This window comes from Lissotriton vulgaris, chromosome 5, assembly GCF_964263255.1.
Source record: "Lissotriton vulgaris chromosome 5, aLisVul1.2, whole genome shotgun sequence".
NCBI classification, from domain to species: domain Eukaryota; kingdom Metazoa; phylum Chordata; class Amphibia; order Caudata; family Salamandridae; genus Lissotriton; species Lissotriton vulgaris.
Window position 1 is genome coordinate 901,294,610 of NC_141693.1, and position 26,867 is coordinate 901,321,476.

Genomic DNA, 26,867 nt, shown 5'->3' on the forward strand with positions numbered 1-26,867 from the left:
GAAGTTCCCATCTTCAAAAAGCCTACTTCTACTCCGTCGACGACGAAAACATCGTCGACGACTACTTCAGCGACGAGGAGAGCTGTATCTTCAGCCTTATGTGTTACTTTGTCGACAACAACAGTCTCCACATCGATGGCAACGTCGTCATTCACCTCTTCGATGACAACGACTCCATCGTCGACGGCAGGTAAGACCGCGTCGTCATTGATAAAGATCGAGAAGACATCGTCGACGTCCACGCCATCGTCGACGAAAGCTCAGTTGACGAAGGCTACACCGTCGACGAAATCTCCACCAGTAATGACAGCGGTGTCGACGATGGCTCCGTCGACGATAACTCCATCGACTACGACATCTGTCGACGTTTCACCGTCGACGACTACACCGTCGACAAGCTCGTCGACAATGATGGATCAAAATCTGAAAAGCACATATGTGCATCTAAAGATTACAAAGAAGACATTGACGCCGGCCCTAACATCGCCAAGTAGGGTCCAACCACTACCTCCACCATGTCTTCTGGAAGAGGAGGATTCAGATGAGGTGGACATGTTTCAAACTGAGACAAGCCCCTCTGAACTTAATGTAAAATATCAGGACAGTTCAGATGAGGAAGACCATGAACAGGAGGAAGAATATCAACCACCTCCTCCACCAATGGTTTGTCTTCCAGCCGCTTTGGTCTCGGACTTGCAGTACCTCATTACTGACTATAAACAGAGGTTTCCAACATTTCCTAAACCTCAACCCCCGGTGGTGTCCATCACCAAGACCACAGCCTCCACCTTTAAATTTACAGCCGGAACCTGTCATTTTACCGCATCCTCCATCTACTGATGATGATGCGGAGGAAGATCAGCATGAGAAGGGCGAACTTCAAGACACCCAGTCTAACCATTATGAATGGGACGACTACGTCATTTCCTGTCCTGCTTCTCCAGTGCCTGCACAGGCTGACTCACCACCTGAAGACATCGGGGGGGGGGGTTCCATAATGTTGTTGAAAGAGCAGCATATCTTTTCAAATTCCAATGACTTCGCACCAGCAAGACTGCTTCTTGTATGATTTTAAGGAGCCTTTCAAGAAATCAGTAAGATCTATACCCATAATAGAATACTTGTGGGGTCAAGGTGTGAAAATTATGCAAAATCCTTCCTCAGTGCCTCCAGTGTTACCTCGCTTAGAAATATAGGGCACCTGATACTGCTCCAGCTTGTTCAATAGGACATCCCAAGCCGAACTCAGTTATAACACAGGCGGCTCAGAAAAAGTCCAAGAATCCTTCTGCCCCGTTAACAGCTCCGCCGGATAAAGAAGGCCGAAGGTTGGATAACATCGGAAAGCGTTTTTCCTCAATGTCTGCGTTAACAGTAAATGCGTCCAATGCCATAGCGCTATTGGGGCAATATAATACAGTTATGGGCAGACGTAGCTTCATATCTGGCGGCCTTGCCTGAAGACTCAAAAGAAGAGGCAAAGAAAATATTACTTGACGGTGAACTCGCAGCGTCGGAAATAATAGACTGCGCGATGGATATTGCGTCGACTGGATTTCGTCAGCTGGCTGGCGCAGCAGTATTAAGACGACAAGGTTGGTTAAAGGCAACTTCTTTTCGTCCTGAAATGCAGACGAAGATCTTTGATATGCCCTATGATGGCCAGTTTATTTTTGGGCCAAAAATTGATGAAGCTCTCCAAAGTATAAAGAAAGATAAGGACACAGCCAGAGCATTGGGAACTCTCCAATTCAAAAGTCCGTACTTTCGTGGATCAAGGGGGAGAGGGGAGTCCTCCTTTAGAGGGGATTACCAACATCGGTCGTCATACTCTTCTGGTCAGATACATCGACCACAATATCAACAGCGCCAGCAGCAGCAATCGTCTTATGGGAAATCATCCTTTCGTGGTAAAGGTCAACAAAAAGGCAACACTCGTCTGCAATGAACCTTCACTTCAGCTAGTCTTCAGTTCATTTCCACCCACAAGATTTGGAGGAAGAATTTCCCATTTTCTGACAAATTGGATGCAAATTACGACAGACCTTTGGGTTCTACAATTAGTTCAATTCTGCCATTCACTAGAATTTATTCACATCCCTCCCCAAACCCCTCCCCGACCTATGCTTCACAAAAATCTACGTATACTTCTCTGTGATATTTCTCTTAAGCTTGTAGGAAGGTACCTCCTGACTATGGTTGCCCCCAACTTTTTGCCCTGTGTTTTAGCTGGTTTTTGACATAGTCGACCTGGGACCCTGCCAATCAGGACCCCAGGCCTACTGCTCTCTCTGTAAAATGGATTCCATGTACCTTAGGTGCATTACCCAATTGGAACTGGGCCACCCTGTCAGACCCTGTAACTCAGGGCATCGGTGCACCCAGGGCCTACCAGGGGCTGAAGCATGTATTATGCCACCCCTGGATGGCCATCTAAATCTGACACAACTGGCTGCACGACAGCTGGGGCCACGTGGCGTACTCGCCCGTTGCTGTAGGTGTAGTATCCCTATACCTAACCTTAAAATGGACACCCGAGTTCCTATCAGTCACTCCTATGGCAGGCCTTGACAATCCTGAAGGCAGAGTGCATGGAACCGTGTGAATTGGGCTCTGGCACGAGCCGAGCCCGGTTGCAGCTTGCGGAACCAAGACCCAATGGCTGTTCCATGATAACGCGTATCATATCGGTAACTTCGGTATCGCGTTATCAAGACATGTCGAGTAAGGTGTCATACGAATCGGGGTGCTGCCCTCTCACCATTCCTGGCGACGAGGTTAGCATTCCGCCCTTCTAGAGGGACACGACATGTACGTAACTGTGAACCCCGGTTAAAGTTAACTGAAGCCTCAGCTCCACAAAATGGACGCTGCCACCACAGACACGAGTCTGACCTCCTGCTGCTGGGAGTCCTTCCAGCGAGGAGAGCTTGGACAAAGGGTTTCCTGTCAAGGGCGGTGTTCGCACCGTCCCAGACAGGGTTTGTGTATTCTGGGTAGGTAGGGCTTTGCAAGAAGGTGACTGCGGAGTGGCACCCCGGTGCTCACTACGCATCTGCCGGCTAGAACCAGTTCCTGGGGCGCGCAGCCCCTGACCTGGGGAAAGTCCAGCAGGGGGAGAGGGGTGTAACTACCCCCCTTCCTGGTCCCACCCTTAGGGCAGGACCTAGTCATGTACCCACCCCTTTCTTTAGGATAAAGGCCGGAGCGGGGACCCTTCCAAATGAGATCATCTTTGAATCAAGAATACTTTCTACGAAAGGACTTCGAGACTCTTCTCAAGATTTCTCCCTTGTGGCTAAGGAGTAGTCACCCTGCATCCGCAGGCACCATCTAAGAACTCTGCGGTTTGCTGCAAGTCCTTCCTCAAGGATCCGACGGCCCAGCTCGACGAGAACCGGCTTCCCTGGCACCTCTGACCTCTACCCACGTCGTCAGCTCAGCTGAGATCTGTGGGTGCGACGAGACCTCGAGGGACCGGCCATCATCAAAACCTGCACGCTTTCTTAACCAGCACGGCCATCGAAGCAATTCTCTGGTGAGTGCTCTGGGGTCCGAGAAGCCCCGACCCTGAGCAGCTCCAGCACCGAAGTGCAGTCTCCCAGCATCTCCACGATCTGCGTGGGGCCCTTCTGCTCGCTGCTCAGCACGTTGTCTGGTTACTAGCCGCTGGCTTGTGCCCTTCTTTGACGACATCCGACAACCAACGCTGCTGGTCTGGTTGCTCCAGATCTGCCCTTGCTCCCTTTGACGAGAGGAGCACCCCGGACCCTCCTGGTCCACTCAAGACGCCATTTTAGGCCCACCACGTGGCCCTGAAATCTGCCAAGGCTTGTTGCCCCAATCCTGGGCCCAGCGACGCCGACAGCATCAAACTTCGTGGGACAGCTCGCACCTCCATCCTGGTCGCCGACAACGCCTCCTGGTCCGTGAGACTGCAGAGCCTAGCGTCGCCCACTCACCTAGTCGAGGTGACGACCATCCGGTGCCTTCCTGGTACCCTCTGACTACTGGCTAGTAGTACGAACTTGGTCCCCTCTGCTTTCAGGTATCAACGATCCCTGATCCAGGCTTGGATCTCTACGAACTATTCATCACTGGTCGCCGGCCAGCAACTCCTTTTCTTCCGGCTCCTGGCTCGTCAGCGAAGACCCCCGACGCCTGTAAGACTTGTGCAGCCGCAGCCCTCGTGGCTAGGTAACTTCGGCATTTCGGTGCCTGCATAGCCTCCTTACTCTAGGGTCCCGAGTCCCTCGCTTCCGACTTGCCTTATCGGGTCCGCCCGAGACCACTAAACTTTCCGTGCCCTCGGGCACTTGTTTTAAATTGTGCACTTGAAGTATTTTCTAAGAGCTTTTGTTCTGTGCTTAGTACCCTGTCCTCATAAAGAGTCCAGGGCTGTTGTGATTCTTAATAAATATACTGTTTATTTTCATAACACTTGTGTGGTGTCCTTTCACTTGGTGTTCAAGGGGTATGTGATGGTATTACAGCTGGCTTAACACGCCCTCTAGAGTTTAGCCCGAAGACTGCTCGTATCCACGCTACTAGGATAGCTGGTCTAAGGTTGACTTACAACCAATCACCATAAGGGTCGTTGGAACGATACATAGTGGTCGCTAGAATAGCGAACGCTGCATATCGGGCCACCTTCTCACATTGGTGAGCAGCGGTTGGGATTTGAGCTTGCTGTTGTTTTACCACGCGTATCCTAAGAATATCTTGTGAAAGATCACACGAGTACTCCAGGTACATATAACTTAGCTTAGAATACTCTGAGTTCTACTGAACCAGCTGTTGTAGCTCCTCAAGGCTTAGCACACCTTGGCTACAACTCCTAGCAAGGGATCAGTAGGTAAACCCATAGTGTAGGTAGGTGCATCACTTACACCACACTAGAAGCAGCATGTCGGACAAAGGAGGAAACTCTGAGTCTCCCCTTGTGTCAGTCGACCCTCCACAGGTCACCTCCAGATATGCTGCACTTAGCTTCCACGAGATGCGACAGATCTGTACATCTCGTAAGCTAAAACAGGGTGCAAACCCTACCATTCCGTTTCTGATTGGTCTCTTGGAGACTTATGATGCAAGGAGGGCGGGTAACACCGACCCTTCTCATCCAGAAATGGAGATGCCTCCCCTCGAGGGAACCCGAGGTGACCCTGACCTTATCCATCTCTCCGCAGAGGGCGAAGAGGAGGAGGAGGAGCCAGAGACATCTGGGGACGAGGCAGACAAAGGTCCAGTCATAGTTAGCCAACTAACTCAGGACAACTTAAGCCGGCACGAGATTGGTACTAGGAGACCCCTGGGGCCTCTCTCGGGCCAGCTTAACATTGGGAACGGACGAGTTAGGTCTCTGTCGAGAGGCTCTAATAGGTCCGTTCGAACCAATGGCTCTCGAGGCTCTGCTCGAAGAGGGATGACATCCCCTCAGAGGAGAGTGTACGAAGCAAAGGAGCAGGAAGTCAATCTGCGGATCGAGAGGGAAGAACTTGCCCTAGCCAAAGAAAGACTCGCCTTTGCTCGAGAGCAAGAATTGAGTGGGACAATTCCCACTGGTGGCAGCATTCCCCCACGGGAACCCAGGAGTTTAGACACTAAGCACCTGAATAAGATAGTGCCCCCCTTTAAGCAAGGGGACGATATCCACAAATGGATTACTGCTTTGGAGCGGGCCTGCACTGTACAGTGCGTCCCCCAGAGTCAGTGGGCAGCTATATTTCTCTTAAGCTCCTGAAGTGGGCGATAGAAAGAGTTCCTCTGGCTCAATGGGGGAAAGGATTTTACTCCCGCTTCTTCCTGATACAGAAAAAGGAAAAGAAATGGAGACCAATTTTAGATCTCAGAGCCCTCAACAAATTCCTAAAAAAGCAGTTGTTTTGTATGGCGACAATCCAGGAGGTTTTACAACTTATAGATATGGAAGATTACATGGTGTCTCTGGATCTTTAAGACGCTTACTTTCCTATCCCTATTCACAGGAATCACAGGAAGTTCTTAAGGTTTGCAGTAGCGGGTAGACCCTTTCAATTTCGCGTCCTGCCTTTCGGGCTCAAGTCTGCACCTCGCATCTTTACGAAGTGCCTCTCTCCAGTGGCTGCATATCTCACACAACATCACCATCACATATTCCCATATCTGGACGATTGGCTGATCAAGGCACCATCCTTAGAAGACGCGTCCAGGTCTTCCAACGCTTGTCTACAACTTTTCAATCATTTAGGACTCGCACTCAATCGGGACACATCAGTCCTTCTACCTTCTAAACGTATAAATTTCCTAGGCGCTACCCTCGACACAAAACTAAAGAAAGCTTTTCCATCACAGGAAAGAACGGACAAGCTCTTGACACATGCCATTCTCGTAGCCTCCAAGAGAACTTTGACAGTTCGCCTCTTCAAATCCCTTCTCGAAATGATGTCATCATGTAACTTGCTGGTTCCACACTGCCGCCTTCGAATGCGCCCTCTCCAGGAGGCGCTCTCAGCACAATGGGTCCAATGCACAGGTTCATTCGACGATCTCATAAAAATGACCCCTCAGATGGTCAAGGTTCTGCAATGGTTGATTTCTCCTCAGAACCTTTCTCAAGGCTTGCCCTTCTTGCTTCCAGCTTCACCGCATATCATCACAACAGATGCCTCACTGGGAGGCTGGGGAGCTTTCCTTCAAGAACTGCAGATAAGCGGAAAGTGGTCCCCCTTCGAAAAAGGACTTCATATAAATCTCCCCGAACTATGGGCGGACTTCTTCGCCCTTCACGCTTTTCTCCCAAGAATTAAAAATTCTCTGGTGCTTGCACGTACAGGCAATACCACGACAATGCACTATTTCAACAAGAACGGAGGTAGGAAAGAGTCTGTGTGGCTATGCTAAAGCCCACCTCAGTTTCTGTTGATACGGAGGGCTTCTGTATACTAAGACAACAAAGCATTGTCTACTTTCTCTGTGCAACTAAATAATTGTTTTCTTGAAAACTGATAATTTACCTTAGGATTCTAACCGTCAGTTTTTGCTTGTCACAGTGGAGCAGTTGTGGTGTTGGCTTACATGGAACTTGCTGAAATACTTATCAAAGTTCTTCAATGGAAGCCTGTCCAATAGAACGAAGAGACATTGAACACAAGACCATATATCGTTTAGAGTTTATACTGGCGCCAGGCCTTTTCTCAGCTTGTGATCCATCTGTAGCAATACCAGAAAAACGTAGTCGCTCAACACCCAAAAGAAGACACTAAAAATGTTCCACTATTACAAAAAAAAGTAATATATACTCAAGGTAATGACAAGGTCCGCCTGGATTTGTCTTTCCAGACCAGCCTGTAAAAAGTATCCATTTGTGGCCAACAGACACTTTTAATTGTCTTACCTGCTGTACCTTCTAAGTTAGTGGTGTGCCTGAATGTGGGCTTGGTGTTGCACCCATACCTCTCCTCCTACCTCTCTTAGGCTATATAATAGTCTTGCTGCCTCTTCCGTGTTTGTTTTTATGGCTGTAGGGTCTCCTTGCAACCGTGTTGATTTCATTATGAGAATATTGGAAACCGTTCTGGTTAATGGCCAAGCACAGTTTGCATTTTCCAGTGGAGACCTCACTCATGCTCATTTGGTTGTGCAAATGAAGGGGTGAGGTCCAAGAAAAGGAAGGTGCAGGCCAGCGGGCAAGGGATGGTCATTGCAGGTTCAGACTGGGACAGAAAAATAGGCCTAGGCACCAAACTAAAAGTGGCCCTAATTAGTGAATTAGCTGGCTATAAAAGTGGACCATGTTTGCAAATTTGAGCAGTTTTGAACTTGTAAAGACAGGCTGTCTGACTGTTTGAAGAGGCATGGAAGACTGCATGCATTTGAACTTGTGGCAGGAATTATTTATTGTAATATCAGGGAACTCATTGTTCAAAACCAGCCCACAAGACCATAACTCAGGCCCACAAACAGCCAAAAATAAAATGGCCCACACACTGACCTGTCAGACCAGTCCTTTGGGCACTTCCTGATTGCGCTGTAGGGCCTGGGTCGTGCATGTGTGGTTTTTGACACTCAAAAGTAGTTGGCAAGCACTTCGGAGTTGTAATTGAAACAAATGCAGTAGTGGACTTTAGAGTTTGCACCTGAGGAGTATAGTACAATGAAGGAATAAAACAGTGGTAAGACGTGGAAGGGGATGTTTGTGTGTGTGTGTGCACGCATGTGTTTTGCAGGAAGCAACAGAGAAATCTTTAGTGGGAGGACAAGAATGGTGCGAATATCTTATCGCCCTTTGTACAAATTAATTTAAACCTTTTAATTGTCTGCACCACAAGCCTTAATTTGAAGGGGCATTACATTGATTTGTATGAAGTTTTTTTGGAAGTACTGTAATTAACTGTGACTGTTTTACAATAATAGAGAACAGGCAAACATTCATGTGTCAGAGTAGGTTATACTGAGCGAGAAGAAGCATGCAGAGGAAGGACGGGAAGGAGAGGGACATGTGAAAGAGAAAAGGCAAAAGAAAGGTTATACACAGAATTTCTAAATAAAGGTCAGTTTTTAATGCCAGATTTAAAGAATGTAGAGAAGATGTTTGAGACAGCATGCAATTAAAGGTTGCAAGAATGTGGAATGACACTCATTATGTATTTAATATTGTACTTTATATTAGGAATTTTTGACCGGTACTAGAATCAGGTAAACCATCTTTCTGTGCTTGGCTACAGCTTGACCACCGATTGAGCCGTGTCAGTTGATCAGCTCAAGGCCTGGAAGTGAAAAACAATAGCTGGATGCATATGTTGAGAATAAGGCTTGCACTCAGAGGATGCAGTAACTTGAAGTTCATAGCAGTGTGATAATATACATGGGAAATAATGTACACATTGAAAAGAGCATTGTGCAAATACTGGAGTTGCTGTATTTCTGGTGTTAATCCTCAGGTTTGGCTTATAATCTTACTTGAAAAGCAGTGTGGAATCAATTTGACTATCTCTGGTTTGCATTGGCACCAGATGGAAGGTGAGCACAGCTTCCCAGACAGTGGAAGTGTTTTACCTGCATTCCAGTGGCTGTAAGGCAGGAGATGCAAACACTGGTGTCCGCTTGGGGATGGTGAAATGGCTTCCTTTACAAAATCAATGAACATTTTGTTAGCAAATTGCTGCTGATTAGACGTCTTGAAGCACTGTCCTTCTTGTAGTTGTGATAGTTGAGGAGGGGTGAAGCTGTAGGTTGAACGGGACCCTTTAGGTGAGGCCCAGCCTTTTATCTGAATTGATCACACTTCAGTGCAGAGCTCTCACACCTCTTTTGCCTTTTTTTGAGTGCTCCAAGCTGGAGGCAGCCCTGCTGTGAGGAGCATCACTACACAAAGGCTGTGTCTAGAAAGCAGCCTGGAAAGACAATTGAAAACCTAAATATAGTGCAATTTGCCTTTCCAGATCAACTAATAACTGAACTTTCAATGAACAGAAAGTTCAAAAGAAATAGAGCTGGAAAGATCGTCATTCATTTACATTTTATAGCTGGCGCCCTGCTTAATGAGCTGTTTTACCAACTCTCCCTCCAGGAGCTGTGTCGAAAATTGTTATCGTGCTGTAGTCCAGGAAGTGACATTTAGGACAGCGAGTATGAATGCCCCCCGCTAGTATCTATCAAGGAATTTAGGTACAAGTTTTAAACCGCATCACAGTCCTCCACGCATTTTAAAGGTCTCCACTTCTTTAAATTATGTGTGTGTGTGTGTGTGTGTATATTTGTGTGTGTGTGTGTGTGTGTGTGTGTGTATATATATATATATATATATGTGTGTGTGTGTTACATATACAAGATTTACACAAGTGTTAACTCACAGCAGCGATCAAGCATGTGTTAAATGAGCATGAAACTTGACACAGAGGCGTTGCCCTAAGTATATAAGTGCAGATTGTCCAAATAGTATAAAAAGGCGGATACAAGAATTGGGATTACTTTGAAATGTCAGTTATTTTTTTCCTTCACATGGACAGTAATGTCCTCTGTGAATAATTAGGGATGAAGGGAGATAGGAATGCAGCTGAAGCCTCTAGTATGTTGGTGCACGTTTGATAGCATATAGATGTGTGAAAGGTAGGGTGACCAGATTTTGAGAAGCAAAATTCGGGTTGGCCTGACATAAAAGTATAAACTACAGCTTTTAGTCTTCCTTCTATATCCGGGCTGGTTTTGCATGGGTGTGGTAGGGTGTGTGTATGTGTGTGTTACATCCATAACATTAGCTATGGCTGGACCTTCACCTTGCTCTCCCCTGTCATAACTCCTCCTGTGGAGTTATATATAAGAACATACCTTTTTCATCCTCCAATACATACGCAGAACATACTTACAGTTGAATACTTCCTGTAAGACAAGGGGCCAGCAGAGAGCTGGATTTCCCCCCACATCATGGAGGATGTGCTGTTCAAGGGATCTATGAATCATTGGAAATTATCATTTACCATCTGGTCCAAGCCTTGCACTGCTGAAGTTCCCAGGGATGTTAGTCAGATCTGCATGATTATTAGCTAAAAAATAACAGCATTGAATTTCAGGGAGAGTCCTCATCCTATTAATGATTGTTAACTTAAACACGTTGTTTTTATAAAGATATGGCGGATGCCGTGCTCCCTGTGCCACAGGAACCAAGCTATACCTGGCTGAAGAGCCAAACCAGTCCTAGGTTGCTTGTTTTCTGGTGCAGGGAGGACCTGGTGTGGAAGTTTAAGCTGGACTGTTCCCATGAGGAGCAGGGTTAAGACTGATTTGCATATGGCTGGGTCCAAACTGAGTTGTCATGATGGGCAAAAAATACATTGAATTGGGATGCGGCCCGAGCGATTCCAATGGCTGAGATTAACTCAAGCATTCCCATACATCACCTTGATGTTTTTGCATGTGCCGCCCTAAGTGCTCCGGGTATACCCAGATGTGGGTTCCAGGCTCACTGTGCCACTGGAAGGAACCAAGCTATACCTGGCTGAGGAGCCCTAACTAGAATGAAATCAGTCCTAGGTTGCTTGTCACAGAGGACCTGGTGTGACAGTTTGGGCGGGACTGTTACCATGAGAAGCAGGGTCACGGCTGATTTACATATGGCTGGGTCCAAACTGATGTGGCGTTGTGGGCAAACAAATGGTGGATTGGGATGCGGCCGGAGCGATTGCCAGTGGTTGAGATTACTTCAAGCATTCCATCTATCGGCTTGTTGTTTTTGCATTGATAAATGTTTTATAAGTCAGTGAAATTGTCCTTTTACTTAGCTCCTCACTCAGAGGTCTCCTTTCAAGTGGAATTTCGTCCTGTATACCTGTCCAGGCCTCGTCTATTGCTCCCATGTTCTAGTTCTAACTACCAGTAGTAGTGTGTCCTGGTGTAAATTATATTCTTCCTGGAGGCTCTGCAATTCCCATCTATGACTGGTACAGTTGTGTCCAAAAATCTGAAACCTTGCAAATGTGTCACCTCCCCCATTAGGGTGCCTTTCCACAATAGCATCTTCCGAATGCGATCATTTTGCTACCCCAAAGTGGCAGTGTCCTTTCTCTACAGTTTAACTACTGCTCTGGTGGTCATAGGGAGCCTGTTCAACCCATGTCCCCTGTGTAAGTAATGAAGGGAAGTCTTATCCCTTTTGCCTCTATCAATATTAAATGCTGGGTTTTCATGTTCTTGAAAAGCCCAACCATTTGCCACCACCAACTGGAAGGCCCGTAATAGTATCTGACTTGTGGGAGGGCGATACCACCCATGTACTGTGATCTTTACGGAGTGGATAGTGATACGAGTGCCCATTTCCCATTTCACAGCAGACTTCTGAGTTCTCCCGCCCAGTTGCTTAAAGAATAAGTCTGTGAAATAATATTGGGTGTTCTGCAATACATACAGGATTTTCGGCAGAGAGATCATTTTAAATAATTCCGCTCTTCATAATAAGGGCAACAGCATTGTTCGCCAGTGCTTAGCCTCTTTTCTAAATGTTATAGGTGCTGTGCCTTCTTTTTGGGAGAGAAACAAAATCTTGCCTCTTGTTTGGCCGATACCCAGGTATTGAAAACCTTCATCTCTGACCCTTAGTCTGCCTGTGATTGAGTCGTCCTCATGCCATTCACAGGTCCTTAACTTTATCAACTTTTGCCAGTTGATCTTGTATCCCATTACTGCTGGAATTTCTCAAAATGTTCCATCTGCAAATGGATCGTGGAGTTCTGTCAAGACATATGTAGAAGGACACCATCTACCTAGATTGATATCTTGTCTTTTTGTGATCTGGCTAGTCACCTGTGTTTTTGGCCCCTGCATTTCAGGGATCCCACTGCCAGGGTGAACAGAAGAGGTGATAGGCGGCACCCCTGCCATGTGTGCATCTGGATTTGAAACTTTCATATCCACCCATTCGCCCTGATCTCTGCTATTGGTTAAAGTGTATAGCAGCTAAACTCACAATTTGAACCCCAACCATTTCTCGAAGACATCCAGCATTTGGAAGAGGTTACTCCATTTAATGGAGTCTGATGTCTTCTCAATTGAGAGTATGGCTCTGTCTTCAGCTCTCCTTCCGTACCTTTCCATCCAGTGCTGTACCCTCCTCAGGTTAAGTCATGTGGAATGATTTGGTTAAATCGGTTTTAATCTAGGTGTATCAAGTGTGGTACAACTTGGATGAATCTATTTACTAGAACTTTGGACAGGAGTTTGGCCTCTGTGTTCAGCAGCGAAATGGGTCGGTATGAGGAGCACTTGTTCCCTGGCTTACTTTCCTTGTGAATAACCTTTCCTGAGGTCATGAAGTAGGTACCCTGCTTCCCAGGCTTCATTAAGCATATCTAACAGGGGAGTCCCTAGAAGCATATTTTTTATACAGTTCACCTGGTAGTCCTTTGGAGCCCAGATGCTGCCTGTCTGTAGTTGTTTTATTGCCTCCTCCAATTAGTCTATCCCAGTAGGGCTATCCAGATCCGCCACTGTATCACCTGTTAATTTTGGGTTAGTGGTCTGCCGCACCACGTTTTGGTGTCTAGATCTGTCTCCCCTTCCTCATCACTGTGCACCAACTCATAATATTTCACAAAATCCTGGGCTATTTCGTCATGTCTTACTTTCTTCCTCTCTCCAGTTTTAACAGTCTCCACTCATCTAGTTTCTTCTTTCTTTGTATTGAGGCAGATTAACAGCTTTCCCGCTAATTACCTACTTCATTTATAATTTTTGTGTGGCTAGGAATCACATTTTGTAGTTACTCACTAAGCCTTCGTATTCAGCCCTTATACAGCCAAGCTGCTGCTCTTGAAGTCTGGCTCACTCGGAGCTTCCCTTCCTCACCATCTAATCCTCCCATTTTCTTCACCTTCTGCCCTATTTGTTTTTTTTAATGTACAACTGTGTTCTCGGTCTGCCCTGTCATCACTGATTGCATATCCATCCCACTGAGTCTCTGACATTTCTACTCCTCTTTTGTTGTCTTTGAAGTATTATTTCAGGGCTTTTTTAAGTGGGTCCTTGATTTTCCCATCTTGAAGGTCCCATGCACTGAGTTTCCAGATTCCCTTCCCACTATATAACTCTTTTTGCAGACTGCACATGAAGGCAAAGTGGTCCGAGATCCAGCTGGCCTTATAGTACATGTCCCATATCCTTGACAGTTCTGCTACTAGAATTATTATGTTGTCACACCAGGAGAACGGCTGCTGTGCTTCCGAGTAGTGTGAGTATTGTGCATCATGTGGATGGCCCCGTCTCCACAGGTCAGCCCATACCTGATTATGAATTTCAGTAATCACATCTCCCCTCGCTCCATCTGAGGTCTCCTGCAGGATCTTTTGACTGAGCTGTCATAACTTCATTAAAGTCCCTTACTATAATATGTAATGAGTCCGTGTGTCTAGGAGTTTCTGCCACACTTCAGTGAGCACCTTGTCTTGCAATGTTGGAGGATCGTATACATTAGTAAGTGTAAGGGTTTGTTGTCTCTAAATCCCATTCATCCCGGTGTGACACACATTTGGGTCTTACCATTTTCTAGTGTTGTGAAGGGGAGACACTTTTTTCGTCATAACTGCCACCCTTCTTGAGCCTCTTGTAAATCTAAACAGTGCAATTAATTTGTGTTTCCCCTTGGCCAGGGAACTACTTCCTGCTCACATGATGTGCGTCTCCTGCCACTGAGTGACCTATGGGTCTAGTCGCCAGAGTTTCTGCCCTACCATCTAGTGTTTAATTCTTTAATGTTAAGACTATTCACTTTCCACTTTAAAACATTGTGTGTGTGTGTCTGTATGTTCTTATCGTGTCCAACACGATTATCCCCATACCAGTGGATGATGGCGAGGTTGAGAGCCCAATTGTCTTTCCTCATTATGTGTGACCATGCCTCAACCTAAGTCTACCGGTGTGGGCGTTTCTTCAGATGATGCTTTAACATTTCACTGAAAAATGTATTTACCCCAACCTACCCTTCCAGCTGATGGATGCAGAAATGATCCATTTTGTCCGCTGGAAACGCCTTCACCCCAACTAACCTGAGAAGCTTTTGTGCACTACCAGCCTTACCTCGCTCTCCTTATTATTCATGGTGAGCATAGTCTCCAGATCATTAGATATGTCAGTTGTCCTCGTGGACTTGCAGCATGTGATATCCTGCTCAGACTTCAGTTAGGACTTTCTCCCCCCACCTTTCCACCTTTCCCACCTGACCACTCCGCACATCTGATGAGTCCAGCATTTTGTCCTTCAGCACTTGAATTCGTTCCCAGTTTATCTTTGTAGGTCATTGTCCTTCTACACTGGCTACGTGTATTGTCCAGCTAAAGTTCTTTTGTCTGTTAGCGGCTGCCGGTCAATATAGATTTCTCCTTATCCCATGCTCTTCCAGTGTCTCAAAAAGTTAAGATCTGGAGCCATGAGTCAGTTTGAGTTTGGAAGGGTAGAGAAGCATGTTGTGTTGACTCATCGCCTGAGGTTTTTTTTTTGGCATTCTCAAAATATTTCCACTGTAAAAGGACTGTTTTCTGAAGTCAGGGAAGAACATAGTGTGGTGTTATAAATTACGCTCGTCTCTTCTCAGGCCATCTTCACTATCTGTCTTATTTGCTATAGTTGAGCATTTTCACTTTGGTTGTAGTGGGGCTCTGGGTTAGAAGGCGTTATGCTAAGGTTATGTGCTTTCTTCACCTTGAAATTTGGTGATAAATCCTCCTGCTGTATCAAAATCTTTAGCCAATGTTCTAGAATAGCTCCAGTTCACTGCCTCTTTCCCTTCTGGGAGACCCACGATGCGTAGAATGATTTTCCATGTCTTCTGTTCTATACTCCAGGCTTTTGTTAGAGGCCATCAGTTTTGTCACTGTTCCAGGTGGGAGATTATTGTCTCCACCACTGTGACTCTATCCACTAACTTCCTTGGGTCTTGGTAGATCAGGTCCATATCTACACCCTTTTCCTCTGTTTTGTCTCTAATTGAATACAAAATAGTATCCATCGATTAGGGTGGTCTTTCACTTGCTGTTGTTTCTTTTGGATTCCATGGGTCTTGGCCCCTTCCCTTTGATCCCCATTTTGTTTTCTCATCCTGAGGAATTTGTTGATTTGTTCCTGTTTCATGGGAGTAGTTCTTTTGCTTTGTGTCACCTTCTGTCAATAACTTTTCTCTCTTGTTGGGCACTTTGCTTCGTCCAGGCACCAGGAGTCTTCCTCCCTCGTTCCCCTGCCCCCTCAAATGTTGAAAATTTATTTTGGGCCTGTCGGTGGTGATGTGGGGCCATGAACTGAGAGGGAGTGATGAGTCGCTCTCCACCGACACCTCCATCCACTTAACAAATCCATGTATTTATGTCCTTTTTGGCCTTCAGGTTCAGTGAGGAATGCAATCCCAACCTAGGCCATGTCTGTTGGGGAAGAACAACTACACAAGTTCGCACAGGCCTTGAGTCGGCGTGCACTTGACACTCCAGGTCGCCCCCACATCACACAACTACCATCAATTCAGTTATAGTTGCCATTGCCTCCGCCGCCTGATGGTTAATTTCTGAGGCAAATTGTGGATAGGTTAAATAGGGCTCTGTGGAGCTCAAAGAAGGTCGACTACCATCTTGACCAGTTCTCTTACTTATTAATTACACTTATGTATAAAGTTGCCGCTCGCAGTCGTAGTGTGGAGAAGCCTGGCCTGCCCTGTAACCTTGGACCAAAGCGAACTTGCCTGTGACTTGGGAGCCCGTGTGCTCAGTCACCATCAGCTGCGAGGAAATCACGCCCTGTGACCGGGAGCGGGACTGCGAGGACCAGGAGTGCTTGCGCAACATCATCCCGCGCACCTGGTGCCTCTTCCCGCCCCCTCCTCCCTGCGAGCTTCAAAACGACTCGCGGCCCCCGCTTCGCAGGAGCCGCTCGCAGTCGTAGTGTGGAGAAGCCTTGCCTGCCCTGTAATCTTGGACCAAAGCGAACTTGCCTGTGACTTGGGAGCCCGTGTGCTCAGTCACCATCAGCTGCGAGGAAATCACGCCCTGTGACCGGGAGCAGGACTGCGAGGACCAGGAGTGCTTGCGCAACATCATCCCGCGCACCTGGTGCCTCTTCCCGCCCCCTCCTCCCTGCGAGCTTCAAAACGACTCGCGGCCCCCGCTTCGCGGGAGCCGCTCGCAGTCGTAGTGTGGAGAAGCCTTGCCTGCCCTGTAATCTTGGACCAAAGCAAACTTGCCTGTGACTTGGGAGCCCGTGTGCTCAGTCACCATCAGCTGCGAGGAAATCACGCCCTGTGACCGGGAGCGGGACTGCGAGGACCAGGAGTGCTTGCGCAACATCATCCCGCGCACCTGGTGCCTCTTCCCGCCCCCCTCCTCCTCCTACTTAGTCCAGCCGCCTGACGCGAACGCGGGACGCGCGCGGACGGAGGCGCGGGCGAAGACCGGGCAAAGAGCGGGCCGTTTGAGGTTGTTCGAGTACGGTAGAGTCCGGTCCGGGCCCCCCCCCTTCTTCATTGCTACATTTGGACTTCCATCTACCAGAGCAATGAGTACCAGAGAAACCAGAAGCAAAACTTCATCAGCCGCGGCCGGAGCCGCAAAGGGTCCCATTAACAATTATTTTGTCAAAGCTGGATCCCTTCTGATCGAGGAAATTGAGGTTTTGGAGAGAAGAATTTCACAGGAAATTGACTGGGTTAGGAGATCCTCGATTGGGCCAATGGCTCAAGCCCGAACCCCGGAGGGGAGACCCGAATTGCCAACCAGCGAAACGACTGAATTAGTTGTACATCATCTCCCAAGTGTCATAACAACCGACCCGGATTTTACAATCGAAGCCCCGAGTGAACTTGAGGACATGAGTCTAATGGCCCTACCAAACACCCAAATGACTCAAACTCCTTCAGTAATCCTCCACCCAACACTCGATAACATTATAGTGGTAGCCAATGACAAAGAGTCTAGCCCTGACAGAGATAGGGGGGTGAGGGAAGGGGCTATACAAAAAAAGAAGAGGGGGGGTCAAAATAAAGAAGACAACAGGACAAAGTCGCCAAAACCGAAACAACCGAGGGGAAAAGGGGGGAAAGGAGGCATTACTGCTACCAACCTAGAGAAGTCGGGCACGATAATTTCCCCTAGAATTCATAACAAAACGGCACCACCACCGGTTACCAACATCACTCTAGTGGATAATTCCACCGATGACATCACACTGGAGGACATTGGCACACTCCTTAGGTCCCTACTGAGCCCCCTTGAAGCTCGATGGATCAAGATTGAAGCCAGGTTAGTCAATATTGATAAATCCACTGTGCAACTTGCTGATTCGAGGAAACTTGACCCCAGTGGAGCCAAAGCAGTAGTTAAAGGGGGCCTCGACTTAAAGTCTAAAAAGGGCAACAAACCCTCCACAGTTTCTAAGAATAAGTCACCCTCTACTGACTCTCAAATCCCACAAGTCGTTCCAAACAAGACACTGCAACCCCCCAATGCTAACAATGCCCCTACCACATCCCAACATAAAGCAACTGCTATTCCCAAAACTATCCCCCCTTCCAAAGATACTGCTCCGTCCATGACTGATACTAAGGGTGAGCCAACACCTTTGGGAGAGAAGTCTAACCCCATCCGCAAACAAAAACCTGTCAACCTCCCCCCCAGAGGCAGCCCCATACACCTTAGTTCTGGCAGGGGTCCCGGAATTAAAACCCATGACATCTGAATCAATAACTTCACTTAGGAACAAGGTTATTAGCTGGTTATCCACATATAGACCGCTCCCGAGAGGAATAACCAGCGACATCTCCATGGTCAGGCGGGCCACGTGGGTGGGATATTCTAGAAAATCAATATGGGGAGACTGCGTTTTGGTCACCTTCAGAGAGCCGAGCACAGCTGCATATATTTGTGCTTGGGCTCCTGATGACCTAGGCAGCAATATCCAACCACTTCCTCTCTCATTCTTCTACCCATCTAGCCTATACAACTTAGAGGATCAGAGATGGGGGCACCACCAAGAGTTGCTGGATGACTGGGAAAGTTGTCGTAGGGAAAGAAATGCTCCTCTTCACAACAGGGGAAGACCTTCAGACCACTTTTTTCGTACGGGGAGGAGGCTGGCTGGGAAACTATCACAAGGAGGAGGGGTGGAGGGGGAGGATTCATGAGAGGAATTCCGGGCCCCCACAGAATGCACTACCCAGCCCATTTTCCTCCCTATAATAGATATAGCAGCTTGGAATTGGTAGACTGACACTCGGATGATGAGGGGGGCGAATTCTCCGCATCCCACCTAACAGAGAATAGTTCACTCCCATTACCCGTACTACAAACAAGGGCAGAAAATACATTGGAACTGAATCTAGTTCCAGAGTCTAGTACAGAGGATCCTATTCTGACCCTCACTAATTTAACATCCGACCTGAGCCGCTCACCCCTAAGCCAGGTGTCGTCTCCGGTGCACAGTGCTGACAATTCCGCCACCAAAGGATCAGCCACTACCAAACTATATCCCATAACCCTGATTTCATGGAATGTTGCGGGTCTAGCTAGCAAAAACGACTCCACAGAGTGGGGCTCTTATATTAGCTCCAAAAATATATTACTTTTTCAGGAGACCTGGGCGCGTGAGTAACTCTCATTCCAGGGATACGCAGTCTTTTCCAAACCCGCTAAGTGGGGGGGAAGGGGCAGGCCTTCGGGAGGACTCGCGACATGGGTAGCAACGGATCTAGGCTGCCAGGCTACCTGTTTGGAGACTGCTTCCGACGATATACTGCCTGTCCTACTAGAGTGGCCAAATTCTTTGAAATTGGTAATTGTCAACATATACTCAAGGCCGGTACCCATGTCACAAGAATCGAGCACCATAGAGGAACTCTCTGCGTTCCTAGATGGTATTCCATGGGAACTCGCGTGTCTGGTGGGAGGTGATTTAAATTCACAGTATGAACCACTACCAGGCCTACGTGATGGCCCCTCCTTCGAGGAAGACTCACGTTGGCTTGTACCTGAGACGGCGGCCCCACCCCCCAGGGCCTGGACCCCCCTGGCCTTGCAGATAACTGCCCTTACTTTAAACCAAGGCTTAAGGGCCTGCAATGGCCGCTGTAAATCAGACATTCCAAGTATCTACACTTATCATAAAACGGGTAGTGAATCGATACTGGATTATATTCTTGTCAAATTGTCCATGTGGTCACAAATAGTTGACTTCAAAGTCACTGAAAGAAGAGATAGTGACCACAATGCCTTGGAATTGTCCTACTCCATACCGGGGCATGAGGCCACAATGCACGGAACGGACAAAGATAAGTCAGGACTCCTACTAGAAAATAATCGGAGAAAAGTCAGGTGGGAGAAACTGGCCACCAGCGGAGATAGAATACCAAAACTATATGCAAGGATTATCCCGCTTTTGGAGAGGGCTTTTCAGATAGGGAAGGATGTGGAAGGTGTAGAAAACAGAGAAAAGCTCGCCCAGACACACGCAGACCTAATTAGTACTTTAGAGCTAGACTTGTTTTCAACGGCAGGGAAAAGAAAAGGACCCCTTGTTAAGACGACCTGGTATAATGCCACCTGCAGGGAATCCAAGGCCAAATTGCTACTTGCAATATAAGGGCGAAATAGCAAGGAAGTAATTCAAGCCAGGAGAAGATCTTATAAAAAGCTCCTGGAGAACGCGAGGGCTGAATGGGACCAAGAATACTGGGAAAACCTCTCTAGTTCACTAACCATCAAGGACTCGCGCAAATTTTGGCGTATAGTTTCTAATGGTACAGAGGATTTATCCTCAGCAATCGAGCCCAACATAGCCCCTAGCATATGGCAGAGTCACTTTCAGGCGCTGTACTCTGCAGATGAAGGGTCTCCAAATACAACAAACAGTACTATAGCCTTAGGTCCAACTGGGGATCCTTTCACTGAAAAAGAGGTGAGGGTGGCAATTACGGGTCTATCCGCAGGGAAAGCTGCTGGGCTTGATGGGGTACCTGGGGACCTGTTTAAGCAGGAACCTGGTATATGGGCCCCATACCTCACATTGATATTCAATGCCATTCTGGGGGGCATGGAGGTCCCGGATACTTGGCTGGGAGCAGAGGTGGTCCCAATTTATAAAAAGGGGTCCCCTCTGCTCCCAGCCAACTATCGTCCAATCAGTCTTATTGATATATCCCAAAAGCTCTTTGGAAGATTGATTTTGGACCGGTTACAGGATTGGATGGATGAGATGGGTATCTTGACTCCCTATCAGGCGGGGTTTAGACAGGGTGTCTCGACAATAGACCAAATTTTTAAGCTGAACCTCCTATACTGGAGGACCGCTGTACTTGAGGGCGGCACCTTGTATACGGTCTTTGTAGACTTACGTGCCGCCTTTGATTTGGTACCTAGAGCGAAACTATGGAAGGTCATGGAGGAGTTGAATGTCCCGGGAGATATCTTGGCAATCCTGATGAGATTACACCACAACAACTATGCTCGCGTTAGGTGTGGCAGAGGTGGCAAATTAACCGAAAGGTTCCCCGTTCGCAGAGGGGTTAGACAGGGTTGTGTGCTCGCACCAACCCTGTTTTGCCTCTTTGTGAACGGGGTAGTTGCCCACCTGACCAGGATTCCCAATACAGACGCCCCAAAATTGACTGGCAACAGGGGGCCTGCAATTATGTTTGCAGACGACACCCTGCTGCTGTCTAAATCCCCTATGGGAATTCAACGCATTCTGGACGGGTTTTTACAGTTCTGTTCAGAGCGGGGACTCGAAATCAACCCACAGAAAACTAAATACATGATTTTTAATCCGAAACCCCATAACCGCGCTCCACCTAGGTTGGGCACAGTCCAATTGAAACGGGTGCATACAATTGAATATCTGGGGATCACTCTCAATGAAAATTTAACGTGGTCGACTCACCAGTCAAAAGTGATCATCAAACTAGCACAGTTGGCGGGTGGCACTATGAGACTGGCGAACAAATCTCCTTACCGGCCACTCAGCCCCATTATTCACTTTTACAACATTTACAAAGTTCAAGCCCGGGGGGGCGTCACATATGGGGGCGAGCTGTGGGGTCATATCCCATCACCCAAACTACAAACAACGGAGAATAAATTCCTGAGACAGATTGTTGCCCTTCCACAGAGCACTCCACTACTCCCTCTTAGATTGGATTTGGGCATCCGACCAATAACGGAGGAGTTGGGTCTTAAACCTTTGACATTCTGGCGGTGTCTATGGAGTAGCCCAGACCTTTCAAATTATAGAGCCGAGCTACAGGAATTTTTGCAGTTACCCAATGCCAAAAGAATTCCGTGGCTGATTTACATCAAGGGAACGCTGGAGGAAATTGGACTCCCCGAATTATGGTTGGACCTTCTAAACATCTGTCCAAAGACCCCAAAAAAGGTACTCGTTGGAGCCTTTCAAGATCACAAGCTCATTAGAGCTACCGAAGGCACTCGAGAAGGATCATTGTCCAACCTGTTCACAAAAATCAAAGACTCCTATCAACTCGAAAGTGTCTTAGATGCCATGACTCCTGTACTAACTAGGAAATTATTTCTCCAATGGAGATATGGAACTCTTCCATTAGCATCATTTTCTGCATCCTGGTCATGTCGCTCCTCCTCAGAAATTTGCCCGGCATGTGCCCATCCAAAGGAGAACGACGTTCACGTGGTCTTCTGCAGGGGCTACGAGAGGAGCAGGAAATACTGGCTAGTCCCCTTGCTCCGGAATTTGGGATTCAGATCCTTTCAACCCGCCTACAGAGTTTAAAAGACAGACTTATCCCCCACTATAGTTTTTGCTCTATCCAAATTCTTAACTTCTATGTGGTATGCCAGAAGTCAATGGGTAAAAAGGCTTGTGTAAAAAGACTTACGACTTGAGACAGATTTAAACTGCGGCACTCCCCCTTTTTATTGCTTTTACCAACTAATGTTGTTTAATACGTTTTTAAATTTTGTATGAAATGTAATGTACTTCTTTTATGATCTTGTGATCGAAATAAAGATTTTCGAATCGAATCGTATAAAGTTTCAATAATAATAATTAAGCTAGCTCTTGTGGTATGGTGAGATGCAGATATTCCAGCATATTTCACGTAGGTATCATGTTTTCAACATGTAACTTTTTTTCTGTGGTGACAAGAAAAAAAAGGGCCATCTGATGTTGACTGTATTCATTAACAGGACAGCATTGTTGAACTAACACAGTAAAATATTTAATATATAAATGTCTTCGTGATGTTATAGCTTTCGACCCAGAATAAATTGTACACTTTGTTTTTGCAGATGAAATCACAGCAAGCTTTCGTAGGTTTGGACCACTTGTTGTGGACTGGCCTCACAAAGCTGAAAGCAAATCTTATTTTCCACCAAAAGGTAATCCACCCATATTTTACTACTTGTGATTGGTGTGTTAAAAACAAAAATAAAAGTATATTGTGATGCGCTGCACGTCTAATGAGAAGATGTTCCTTTTAAAATATATGGAAAAGAAAAATCTTAAATAGAGCCATTTATATGCAACTGGGCCTGTTCAGCTGTTTTAAAGCACTGCAATAACTCTGTTTTGTCCTAGCAGAAGTAAGATAGTTTGTGCTGTGTGGTGAACTCTACGTAATAAGTGGTTCTTTTTAAGTGCTGCGCAAAGTTTTTCTTGTTTGCCTTCCTGATTTGTAGTTTTATTTCTATTTTTTCCTGTAAAAACATGATGTTGGTGTTTGAAAAATGGAGATTCTTGGAACATTTTAGTTCGTCTCAGAGAATTATTAGTCACAGGAAAATGCGGATTGTAGAACATTTTTGTTGATTCTCTCCCACCTGACCATGAAATACAATTGGGTGAGCTTTATTTTGATCAATCGAAAACGCACATCTCACAGGTGAGCGAACATCTCAGACCGTAATGAATCCGTTGCTTAGTGCGTTTCTGGGGGATGCATATTCACATAAGGTAGAAGAAACCTTTACTTTCTCTATCACAAAACCAAATGGCATAGATTGCCCTTGGAACGATTATTGTCACCCTTAAACCGATACACTCCGACGGACCTTATTCAAATGCCAGACACCTGTAAGCCCTAATGGGTACTGTGTTGATTTCCTTCTTGTTAAAACACTGAGCTCTTGAGGGTCACCAACTGAACCATACACAGTGAAAACAGATTTGGCTATAGTGGATTTGTAGCTTGAATGTAAATGTGTTTTTTGAAGATGAAAGTGTATCTGGACGACTTAAAAACAATGGGTATGTATTGTATGGAAATACGGCACTGGTCAAATAATAAACTACCTTAGAGCTAAATACCGACACTAAATAAACTGAATGCTGGTTGGAAAACTTGTACTCTGTGATTTTCAGTCAGGCTCTAGGCCCAGTAGGATAATAGCTTCTACTCTAGTAAACTTCAGAAAAGGCACATGACACTAAGCGACACAGCTGCGTCAAGACATTGTAGACCAGAAAATATCAGAGTAGTGGCTGAAGCGGGTAGTTTTAGGAGCAACCCAACCCTTTTGCAGCAAAATATGATGTACGCCAGTCGAGGCGCCATCTTTTTCACACATACTTTTCAATCTTACTTTAAACATCTATCTCCAGTTTTTTCTAGATTGAATATTTTTAATGTATGGTTGCAAGTATTGTGTTATCATATTTGTAATGGGTGAATGTCACTCGAGAGGGCATCTCAGCACCTGGAGAAGGGGGTGCTGCCTGACTATAGAAAAGTCAGATTTTTTATTTTTGGGGGAGAATTCTCGTACTGAGCTAGCGGTTCTAATGTGCAAGTGGAGGTTGTTCCAGGCTTTAGGAGCCTGGTACGAGAAGTTGCCAGTTCTGGCTCTACAGATGCAGGGGAATTGTCTAGCAGTAGGCTGGGGAAGGGAAGATGTCTGGTGATGGTGGCGTGGAAACTGATGCAGCTATCAAGCAGGCTGTCTTTGGTTCTGCAGTGCTTTGTACACATGTGTGGTTAGTTTGAAAAGAATGTGTTTGTGAATGGGGAGCCAATGAGGGACTTTGGAGGGTGCAGGGTGAGAGATTCAATGTGAGTCTGGCTGATGCATTTTGACTCACCTAGGCTTGGTGAGTTTTTGAGGAGATTCGAGTATAATGTGCATTACCATAGTCCAGGCTGCTGGTGATAAGGGCCTAGGTGATGGTTTGGTGGTTTTATGTTGGAAGCCATCTGAAAATATGAAAAATGAGGGTGTAGATGCAGAAGATGGTGATCGAGTTGACCTGGCTGGATATCAAGATTAGGTTGTCAATTACAATACCTATGTTTCTGGCTTCGATCAATGGAGTGAGTGTGGGTCCTAATTCTGAATGCTGAGGACCAGAGTGAGGTGTCTTTCCCGAAGAGTACTACCTCTGCCTTATCTGAGTTGAGTTCAGACAGTTGGTCTTCCTCCAATGGGTGACTTCTGACATGGAGTCTATGAATTTAGTTTGGGTGCTGCAGGTGTCCTTTGAGAGGGGAGGATGAACTGTGAATCGCCTGCATACAAAATGATCAGTTTACAGGATTGGACAATGCTGGGGATGGGGCCCTGTAGATACTGACAAGCATGGGGCTGAGAGATGAGTCTTGGGGGACTCTGCAGGGCAGGTTGGAGGCTGCAGATTTAAAGTGGGCCATGCTTGACTGCCTGTGGGGAATGTGCTTAACCATGGGAGTGCAATTCAGTGCATTCTGGTGTTGTGTAAACGTTGGATGAGCATTGGGTAGGGGAACATGTTATGGGCCACATGGAGGCCAAGAGGGATGAGAGCCACATTGTCGCCCTTATCCATGATGAGGCGGATGTCATTGGGGGTGGCCATGAGGGTAGTCTTGGTGCTATGATTAGGTCTGAATGCAAATTGGTATGGGTACAAGAGGTGAATGTCGTTGAGATAGTCAGTTTGTGGTGTGTTGACCAGACTGTGTGGAGTCCTCTTTATGAGTCTACTGTTACAGGTTCTTCCACATAATCTTAAATCTAGTTCTTCTGACCAAATTTTACTCAAGCCTTTAATTTTTTCCAACCTGCCGTTGTACTAGAGCTAACAGTGTCCACATCACAAGGTTGCATTTCACAAATTTTGAGTTGTAAATCCACCGAGGTGAATGTCGTTGAGATAGTCAGTTTGTGGTGTGTTGACCAGACTGTGTGGAGTCCTCTTTATGAGTCTACTGTTACAGGTTCTTCCACATAATCTTAAATCTAGTTCTTCTGACCAAATTTTACTCAAGCCTTTAATTTTTTCCAACCTGCCGTTGTACTAGAGCTAACAGTGTCCACATCACAAGGTTGCATTTCACAAATTTTGAGTTGTAAATCCACCGGGTTTTGTTTGTATATGTAGCTACCCTTTTATCATGTACTGTAATGTGCCCTTTGTGCATTAACAATACTGTGCCAGTAATTTAACATTTTTGCTAACATGTAAACATTATACTTGTAATACCCAGTTACTACTTTAATGCATAGTTTGAAGTTCCTTGTGGAAGGCCAATCCAGGATTTTCATAAACTTAGTTCTTTTGTGTGCATTTGAAAAACCTCAGGTCTTGACATAATCTCACTTCCATAAAGCAAGAGTCCTATGATTTTTAGGTTATAGGTTTCCTTCAATACCTCAATTGATTGATGGTCTATCTCATAGGCCAGTCTTCCCAATAGCCATGAATGTCTTAATCTGTTTGGCGTATGAGTTTTGTGCTTAAAGATCCATTTCCTCTCAATAGGATTTTATCCAAGACCTTGAGTACCGCTCTTTACAAAATTTAGCATTTTTGCCATAATCTAAATCTAGTGATACTACTGTCAATCGTTGATGTTAAATCTACATAGGAAACCTATAGATATTCCCCTTCCACTTTTTCTGCTAATAATGTTTTATAGAAGACTCCCATCTTTAGTGGGCATTAACACCCATTCTTGCTGATGATTTAATTGATGCTATGCATAGAGTTTCTAAGGAATATTCATCAGCGTGATATTTCACCAGTTGCTATTTAGCTCACTTTTTAAAAATTGGAACTCTGATACTTCCTCTCCATGTCTGGAATTTGTTAGAGCTTGGTATGTAGGTGTTAATATGCATGGTCATACATTAATTTTAATTTTTTTTCTAAATATTTGCAGGAAGTCTATCTGGGCCTTGTGCTCTTGAAAGGTTTTATTATTACTTCTGTTTTTTATGGTAGGAAAACGTATCCAGTATTGGGGTATGTTTCATAGATTCACATGCCTGAATCATTTCTCGTCGCCGCGGCGGGAGTCCCACGGTGAAAATACAAAAACAGTGCCTTAGAAAAACAGTAGTAGGCTAAAAGAAAAAGCCCATAGGCCAAAAACTTAGTAGCCTATCTACATCATTATATGAAACAAACTAAAAAATAGTTCCAACCAA

At 46.1% G+C, this 26,867-nt stretch overlaps 1 protein-coding gene across 9 annotated transcripts in view; it reads left to right on the forward strand.

Moving 5' to 3' along the window:
* Positions 1-26,867, forward strand: part of CPEB3 (cytoplasmic polyadenylation element binding protein 3) — a 1,233,156-nt gene that overhangs the window by 980,620 nt on the left and 225,669 nt on the right. For all 9 annotated transcript variants that reach the window (XM_086922496.1, XM_086922503.1, XM_086922495.1 and 6 more), the window contains one exon: positions 22,755-22,844. In XM_086922496.1, the coding sequence (XP_086778622.1) occupies positions 22,755-22,844 (90 nt within the window). The remainder of the gene's footprint in view (positions 1-22,754; positions 22,845-26,867) is intronic.